A 9,905-nucleotide genomic window follows, 5' to 3' on the forward strand; every position below is an offset into this window, starting at 1 on the left:
ACAACTCCAACAGGGCCTATATAGAATTTTATATAAATTATGACTTGTAATTGTAGTTTTATAACTACCATCGTTTTAGAGTTGCATTAGCCTACTTCTATCAATTTAGTTTACGAATTCAATAATTTATGTTTATAATTCAGTTTTATATATACATATATATTTAGGACCCACGAACCGTGATGACAACTTTTCTTTCTTTCCAAAGTGCATTACTTCTTTCATAGGAAACACTTTGAGCAAAACCTGATCCCCAACCTGAAATTCTAATCAGTGAGTACGACGGTCTGCATAACTCTTCTGTCTACTCGGGGCAGTGCGCATGCGATCCCGAATAAGAACGATATTTTCAAAGGTATCCTTAATGAACTCAGGACCCAAAAATCTACTCTCTCTAACCTCTAACCAACAAACAGGAGATCTACATGGTCAGCCATACAGTGCCTCAGAATATGCTACATATATATTTTAACCCTAATCCTACTACATGTCTGACAATAGGAACATACTATAATAATAATAATAATAATGATATCCAATATATATATACACACATATATATATACATATCCCATGAGCCTAATACTCCATACCCAACTAGGTCTTCTACCTAGTGGTCCACAACCCATTGAATTAGTCCAATACTACTTGCTCAATCCGCGACTTAAAATAAAATAAGACTACTAAAAATTTAATTTAAACAATTACAAACAAATTCAATTTACACATAAACAAATGCACACAAATAATTTAAATAAAAAAAATTCACCATTCAAGCACATAACATATAGCCAAATAATCAATTAAATTGCAATTAAAATAATTAAATAAATGTCATAAAAATTAAGGGTGTTACAAAAAATGGTGGAGGGGTTATGATGGCCTTGGTGTCCCCAAGCTTCTCCCTTCTATGGTTAGTCAAAAAAGTGAAAGGAAGGCAAGTGAAATGAAGCTTAAATCTTGGGCATCAATGAAGTCTTTGGTGAGAGGTTGAGGAAGATGAAGTGTAGGACGAAAATAGACTTAGATAGATATTTCAAATATCTATCTAACTACCTATGTAACGCCCCAAATCCTATAATCCTGTACATTATTAAAGAGATCAAAACCCGACCCAATATCGAGTCGGAAATGCGGAAGTGAATAAGAAGAAGGACGTCATTAGAGATGAGTACTACCTCTAAGACAACAAAGGAAACACAAACAGAGTCAACGAGACTCATACTCAAGAGCAACTATGGAAGCTAAGGATAAATGGAACAAAAACGATCACAAATGCGGAACCTAAAACCAACATTAGCCCAAATGACTAATGTAACCATGAATGATGAGTTAAATAAAGATCAATTATGATATACTAAGCATATATGAACATCCAACAAGGTTCTAGGCTCTGTAGAAATGGATGTCATAAAACAACATTCCCCGGTTAAGAGATACCATGCACGAATATGTCTCATTAAAAGAGTCATAATTCTCATTGTGGTTGGTGTTTTTGAATAAGGTTGGTATCAATGGAAATCTAAGTTTAAGACATTCAAAATGGACTCAAGAATGACCTAATTTGGATAAAAAGAAAATGAATGAGATATGGTTATCCAAAATCAGCATAACAAAGATGTCCCCAAAAACAGAAAATGGAAGGCTTCAAGGAGGTTCAACCGGCTGATGGTGAGGGTCAGCTAGCTGAAACTACACTTTCAGTCGGCTGATGACATGTGTCAACTGGCTAAAACGTGTCTCTCAGCTGATGTACTGTAGGTCCGAGCCAAAAATGGTCACTAACCGACCGAAACTTTCAAGGGGCTAAAAAATGGGTCATTTTCAAGGTGTAATGGCTATAAACTCCACCTATATCGAATACATGAGTCCTAAAGATGTCCAAATGGTAAAAAAAAATACAAGGTAAAGTCAACTCATGCCATCTAGAACATTCCAAGAAACATAATGAACAAAATGAATGTGAGCAACACACAAAAAGTGTGCAAATTATATGGAAAGCATAGATTAAAACAAAATGGCTCATTGACCTCAAATACATCATCTTGAAATCACCAACTCATATATATTCCACAAGTAATATATGAGTTTGTAAACACAAAATAAAAGAAGTAAAACATTGAAAATGAAATCACAAAACGTACATAAAGATTCATTTACATAAAAAATACATCCAAAATGAGAAGATGGATCCAAGTCCACGAGTGAGTAAAAAATGAGTCTTTTATACTAAAAGTCTTCCCAAACAACTCATTTCCTGAAAACTGGTTATATAATAGGGGTGAGCACAATGGCTCAGTAGGATTGGTGGATTACATAAGTAAAGTACATCCCCAAAGACATGCGAGAAATGCTCGGCATCCCAAGGATGAAAGGTCATGTCACATAAGATTATAAGCTCTGTGAAATGAAGGGGATTATACACCCTAACTATAATTTCTGTATCATGATAGTCTAACTTAACTCAAGTAAGGCATAAAATTGAATATAGTATCAAATATAACACATTGTCAAGTAATATCCACAAACGAATCATGAGCCACATATAGTACATTGTCATAAAATGACTACCATGACACTATAATCATAATAAAGTCCATATAACTCCATGAATTTTGAACTCAACGCAATCCCATGAACTCCACCATGACTCAACTTACACATGTGGATGCCATGATGCAAAATGGTAATGTTTCATGCCGGAATCACATTCTATGCCATGAAAATGAAATGGTGCACTTCCATACCCCATTGGCCAATGTTTAGTAGGGATCTCAATCCTTGAGCACCGAGCCCCCCTTTTCGAAATTTGGATAACGTTTATCTGTTAAATATGTCGAGTATGTCATGCATACGCAACCCATGAACCCATGAACTAAATGATTTCCATAATGAACTATGGCCAAAGTGGCACTCACACCATGACCCACGCATGATAAAAATTACTCAATGCATCTCAATGCTAAAATAGTGTCTAAACTACTCAAATAGACATTTAATCAAGTCTTCTAAATGCATATAAACACAAATATCCATAATGTCACCATTTCCACATAAAGCATGCTTAAGCAATTATATAGAAACCAAATACTCAAATTCCCTCCCTTCCTATCATGCTCAACAATACTAATACCTAATTCAACCCAAGGCAATAAGCATATAATTCCTACACATTATACATTGCATATATTACATATACATTAAGTAAAAACATGGCTCACATATCCATTTAAAAAATAAGCATGTTTTACACCTCCCCACATCCATTAGACCTGAAGAAAGTGCAAGTTACTAGCATAAGACACCCCTACCTTAATTTGAGGTGTCCAATGACACCAAAATGGAAACGCTCCAAATGCGACGAAACTTCAAAAGGTTGACAAGGAAGACGAAGGGAATGACAAAGTCTCCTACGGCTGCCTCCAAATCCAAACTCAAACTCGGCCCCAAAAACTTAAAATGCCTGAAACTGAAAACAAAACCAAGGGTTTTGAAACCCTTGGTGTCCCCATTGTAAAATCCTCATATGGCGAGTCAAGAATCCAATCCTAGACTCACCAACACTCATAAATGTCCGGAACCAAAAATAGGGACAAGCATTTTGAACCCCTTAGTGTCCCCGACCTTTCTCCCTTATATGGCTAGTCAAGAAGGTAAGTGGAAGATAAGGAAAAGCAAGCTCAAAGCTTGACCATCAATGGAGGAATCTTGGTGAGAGGAAGAAGATGAAGTGTAAGAGGGAAAAAAATGACTAAAGGTAATGAAATAAGTCACATAAACCTACCCTAACACCACATCTCTCACACACACTCATCTTCACCATCCACTTGTCCAAATCAAAACATAACACTTGGCACTAACTTTCACTATTTGCAAAATATCCTAAAAGATAACCGCACAAATACCCCCAAATAATGAAAATATCCTAAAAGATAATCACACAAATGCCCCAAAGTGAAAATATCTCCAAAAGATAATTGCACAAAAATCCCAAATGAAAATATCTCCTAAAAGATAGTTGCACAAATACCCCCAAATAATGAAAGTTAAAATCGCATACAATGGAATATAAATTCACTATGTCATGAAGATAAGAATATGCAAGCATGGAATGAATGAAGTGTCAAGAACTATCCTCAAACACTTGACTTGGTCCGATCTCACAAGACCCGAACTCAAAAAAAAAAATGAAAAAAAAAAAAATACAGAAAAATGAAAAAGGGACAGGTCCTCACAACCTCTCTCTCTCTCTCTCACACACACACACACACATCCACCCTCCATTTGTCACCCATCTAGCCCTCCACATGCCACACAGCCATCCCTATGCTTATCATCCATCTACCCTAACATATGTCCACAACTTCCATAAATTGCACAAAAGTTCCTACATGAAAATATCTCAAAAAATAATCGCAATAATGTCCAAAATGAAAATATCTCAAAAGATAATCGCACAAATGCCTCAAATAATTAAAAATGAAATCGGGCATAGGTGTAAAATAAATCCCACAATGTCATGAAGATAATTATATGCCCAATGGAATGAATGAAGTGTCGGGAACTATTCCCAAGCACATAACCCAACCTTAAGCCCACATGACCCGAAGACGAAAAAAAAATAAAATAAAATAAATGCGAGAAAAAAGTAAAACGGAACCGATCCTCACATATTCATTATATTAATGCCATTTTTTTTTTTTTTTTTTGTTTTCTTTTATCAGACTCACTAGTTCTTTTTAACATGCTGTGTACTTCTTGATAGGTATGAGGCGAAGTTTATCCAAAAAATTGTTCAAGAGATTACAAAAAAATTGAAGAATATACCATTGAATGTTGCCAAGTATGAAGTGGGGATTAATTCTCGTGTCAATAAAGTGATCGCTTTGCTAAATAATGGGTCAAAGGATGTGTGCATTGTGGGAATTTATGGAACTGGGGGAATAGGCAAGACAACCATAGCCAAAGTTGTCTTTAATCGAATACTTTATCAATTTGAAAGTTGTTGTTTCCTTAGTGATGTGAAAGAAGTTTCAAAACAACAAAATGGTCTAACTTATCTACAACAACAACTCTTGAATAACATCGTAATGGAAGAAGATCTAAAGATGTCCAATGTTGACTACGGGATCAATGTGATAAAGAAAAGATTATGTTGCAAGAAGGTCCTGGTAGTTCTTGACAATGTGGATAGTTTGAAGCAATTAGAAAGTTTAGCCGGAGCAAGTGATTGGTTTGGTTTTGGAAGTAGGATCATTGTAACAACCAGAAATGAACGTTTATTGGTGGAGCATGAAGTAGATGAAATGTACAAGGTTGAGTTGTTGAATAACGATGAAGCTCTTCAACTTTTTAGTTGGCATGCTTTCACTAACAACCATCCCTTGGAGGATTATCGGGAACTCTCACAAAGTGTAGTAAATTATGCCAAAGGCCTTCCATTAGCTCTTCAAGTTTTGGGTTCTTTTTTATTTAAAAGAAGTATAAAAGAATGGGAATATGAACTCGATAATTTGAAAAGAATTCCTAATGAAAGAATTCATGATGTTCTTAAGATAAGTTTTGATGGCCTTAATGACACGGAGAAGGATTTATTCCTTGACATTGCTTGTTTCTTCAAAGGGTATGATAAAGATTACGTAATGGATATATTAGGCAGTAATGGGTTTCACCCACGAATTTCAGTTCTTATTGAACGGTCATTGATAACTATCTCATGCAACAAGTTGTGCATGCATGATTTGATACAAGAAATGGGTAAGGAAATTGTTCGTCAAGAATCACCAGATGATCCTGGCAAACGAAGTCGGTTGTGGTTTTATGAAGATATCTATAAAGTGCTCAGAGAGAATACGGTACGTTCTAACTCCTTATATGTTTATTTTAAATTTTGACATTCAAGTTGTGAAAAAAAAAAAAAGGGAAATGCTTCATCTTTTTTCCATCTAAACAATTATAAACTTGGTTGATTTTAAGGTTTTAACATTGCATGGTAACTTACACAATGTTCTTGGTGATTAGGTGACCAAAAAAATTAAAGGCATTATGTTAAACATGTCTCATCCTCATCGACAAGAAGAATTACATGTAAATGTCGATGTCTTTGAGAAGATGAAGAAACTTAAACTGCTCAAACTCAGTGGCATAAGACCTCATGGACAACTTACTTATCTTTCAAATGAATTATGTTATCTTGATTGGGACGGTTACCCGAAAAGTTTTTTGCCATCCAATTTTCATCCAAAAAATCTTGTTCAACTTCGCCTTCATCACAACCAAATCAAACAAATATTATCACATATCAAGGTATGATCAAAGTTTATTTCCCAATTATTTACAAATGAAAAGTATTGTTGAGTTTATTGAAACGGATTGATTTCTTTTATTGCTTGTTTCCTTACCAGTTTCTAGAGAAGTTAAAATACCTAGATCTCAGTCACTCCTTATATTTGGATAAAACTCCTGACTTTTCTAGTCTCCCACATCTCGAGGATTTAGTTCTTAGAGGATGCACAAATCTAATTGAGGTCCACCAATCGATTGGAGTTCATAAGAGGCTTGTTAGATTGGATCTTAGTAGCTGTAAAAATCTAAGGAGTCTTCCAAGAAGCATCAAGTTGGAAAATCTGAAATATTTTGATCTATCAGAATGCTTAAAACTTGATAAGTTTCCAGAGATTCAGGGGCCTATGGATCGTTTGGAGATTCTTTATTTGAACAAAACTGCAATAAAAGATTTGCCTTCATCAATTGAGGATCTTAAAGGCCTTTCATCTTTCACTTTATGGAATTGCCGAAAGCTTAGAAGTGTTCCAAGCAATATTTTTTCTAGAATGAAGGATTTAAGAATCCTCGACATGGGAGGAATCGCTATAGAACAGCTACCACCGTCCATTGTACAGTTGTGCAACCTTAGTAAGCTTTATCTAAATGATATACAAAAATCATCTCTTAGGACACCAAAGCCATTGATGCCATCATGTGTGCGAAAGAGAACTCTTGCTCCAACTTATTTGCAACTGGAACTGCTCTCCTGTTTGAACACTTTAAGTCACTTGGATCTCAGGAACTGCAATTTCTCAGAAGAATCCTTTCCCAAGGATATTGGCTGCCTATCTTGTTTAGAAAGATTAGATCTAAGGGAAAATAAAATCTCTAGCATACCAGCAAGCCTTATTCAACTCAAAAATCTGAAACGCCTTGATTTGGTACGTTGCACTAGCCTCCGAACGTTGACTTCACTTCCGCCATCTATTTGTTATGTGAATGCACATGACTGCAAATCATTGGAACGGTATTGGATTAATCCACCAAGTGCAAGTAGCCCAAACAATCGCGAATTCAAATTCACTGAGTGCCACAAATTGGTTATGTTTCAGATGGATAACATGCCAAACATGTTATCACAAAGTCAGCTTCAGGTAATTAAATTACTTTCCCTTTCTCACCGCGTATCTCCCTCTCTATATAATTATATAGGTATGTATTAATTTGTACGTATATGCATGGAACAGGGATTATATCATATCATTCTACCCGGAAGTGAGATTCCGCAATGGTTTAGGTATAAGAGTGAAGGTGAGGGGTCTACATCAGTACTGTCTCTGTCTGTGGTGGTAGATCATCATCATCCATCTTGTTACAATAACGTCAAAGGAATTGCCATCTGTTTTGCTTTGGAATTTTTTGGACTTTACTCATTGATTCAATTTGATCTCAAAATAAACGGTTATGGCGTGAGCAGATGGTTGGAGAACCCAGAGAGTTATTGCGATGGGAGGTGGAATGGCAATCACCTTTTTTTGATGAACGTAACCGAGTATTACGATGGGTTTTCTAACGACTATCAACCATTTCAAAATTTGGTGAAGTGGATTTGTGATGATGCCTTTCACATTGAGATTTCAGCTAAATTAGTGGACGGTGAATCGCAAGAAATGAAGGTCAAGAAAATGGGTATCCATCTAGTTATGGAGGAGCAAGATGAAGGTGAGTAAACCAAGTAATATCCTAATGAATTCCATCACTCTCTTCAAAAACTTTCATATAATTAAATTAATGTCCCACCAACATTTTGATCTATTATATAACTTTTACAAATCTATTATCCGAAAATATCGAGATTTAATGCAGGCTTTCACTTTTCACTAGTTAATGTCTCAAATCTCCTTTCCATTTTATTAAATTTGAGGTGGAGTGTTGAATTTGCTGATTATTTAGCTTCTCGAACCGTGTTCAAACTCTCATAATCAACGCTGTATTTGTTTGTTGGAATTTTGCAGGCTAATGGCATCATCTTTTATAGACTGCCATATATACAGCAGAGATCGAGAAGACAATTCTATGCTTGTGGAGCATGCATCAAGAGACAAAGGATAGCTCACATACTTGGTTGTCAATTTTGTGGTTTTTTTCTCGCAGTGTGTTGCCTTTGGTGGTACGTAGTTGTGGGAATTTTTATTGTCCAAATGCAAGAACCTCTATTGTTACAAGGATTTCAATTGTGATGAAAAAATTTAATTTGTTGGTACCAAAATTTTTTTTGTCATATTTATTGTTTCAATATCGAATTCTTCAATCATAACATGACAGTATTTGAATTCCAACTCTAAAGTTTGATTGCTTTTTCTACCCTTACCAAGTACATTGTAGGTAACCTAGGATCAACATTTGCAGTAGAAATGACATTTAAGTAATCTGAATCTACAAACTAAAAGAAAATTTAAAAAGAATTCTTAAATATTATTAATAAAAGGTTAAATTTTACCTCTTGCAGTATATGAATATTTATAGTAAAGAAAACTTACACTAGAAGGAAACTAAAAACATAAAAAAACCTAATAGTAAAAGGAAAATAACACTAAAAATAAGCCTAAAAAAAGGGTTTCTCTAAAAATTTTGAAAAAAAAAATAGAATTGGAAACCTAACAAATAAAAAATACTAAACCAAAAATTTGAGACTAATCCAACTTTGTTTAGGCCTCGAACAAAAATCCAAAAATAATCAATAGGCCTCCTAACAGAAAAGAAAACTCGATTTCAAAGCCCTAAACGAAGGTTTTCAGCAGAAACCAACATGACCCATAAACTAAAGCTAATGGGTATTTCTTAATGCGTTGTTTGCATCCAAAAAAGCACTTCTGATTTGTTGAAAACGGACTTATTGATCTGACTGAATTTTTGTCTCGCATCAAAAGTTCATTAACCAATCTAAAACCAAAGATATCTAATTTTATTATTCCGAGAGTGCGTGATCATGACTCAGAGGAACCTCGTTGATGCAAACTTATCTCCACTTTAATCTTTAATTTTCACTTCAGTGTTGAAAAGCTCTGACGAAGTGACTCGACCCCAACAGCCTAATTACTTGCTAGTGAAATAAGTCATGAAAGATTCTAAACAAAACAAACACATAAGAAATAATCTTATTAACCACAAAAATTAAATTACACTTACATAGTTATAACATCATAATCTTCAATCTAATTTGGAATCCTATCACTTCTGTTCTTCTACTGTAGTAATTTCAGCAGTGTTGGTATTAAAAGGTTTTGATTGCGCATTCAGTTAATATGATGTGTAATAGATTAAATAAAAGAAAAACATAATTAGATGAACAAATACCCTGTCTAGGCATGATCTACCAGACCCGTGTAGCATTTTTCATCAAGTAACGCTTAATAAAGTTTCAACACGAAAAATGATAACATGAAACGTAAACAATTCATGGTGACATCCACCAACTCAGTGTTCGTCGCTAAAAGAGATGCTAAGTGTATATTGGTTCAGTGACCATATATAATATGAAAAAATTAAAAAATAAAAAACAATGTTGTTTATCCTATTATTTTTAGCCAAATAGAAAGATGACATGTGACGAGTTCCAATGAGAAAGATTGGATGAA

At 34.7% G+C, this 9,905-nt stretch overlaps 1 protein-coding gene across 2 annotated transcripts in view; it reads left to right on the plus strand.

Annotated features, from left to right (window-relative positions):
• The window catches only part of LOC132311591 (disease resistance protein RPV1-like), a 34,151-nt gene extending 25,081 nt beyond the window's left edge, over window positions 1-9,070 (plus strand). Inside the window, exons 1-3 of one of the 2 annotated variants that reach the window (XM_059809580.1) lie at window positions 6,329-7,421; window positions 7,515-7,989; window positions 8,283-8,422. In XM_059809580.1, coding sequence (XP_059665563.1) covers window positions 6,690-7,421; window positions 7,515-7,989; window positions 8,283-8,287 — 1,212 coding nt within the window. In that variant the 5' untranslated portion in view covers window positions 6,329-6,689 and the 3' untranslated portion in view covers window positions 8,288-8,422. Of the gene's footprint in view, window positions 1-6,328; window positions 7,422-7,514; window positions 7,990-8,282 lie in introns of those variants that run through there. The other variant, XM_059809582.1, reaches the window with a different exon arrangement.
• Window positions 9,071-9,905: the final 835 nt, after the last annotated feature.

The sequence above is a fragment of the Cornus florida genome, unplaced genomic scaffold (genome assembly GCF_030987335.1).
Source record: "Cornus florida cultivar Cherokee Brave unplaced genomic scaffold, ASM3098733v1 CherokeeBrave_3.0.0_Hap2_Chr06, whole genome shotgun sequence".
NCBI classification, from domain to species: domain Eukaryota; kingdom Viridiplantae; phylum Streptophyta; class Magnoliopsida; order Cornales; family Cornaceae; genus Cornus; species Cornus florida.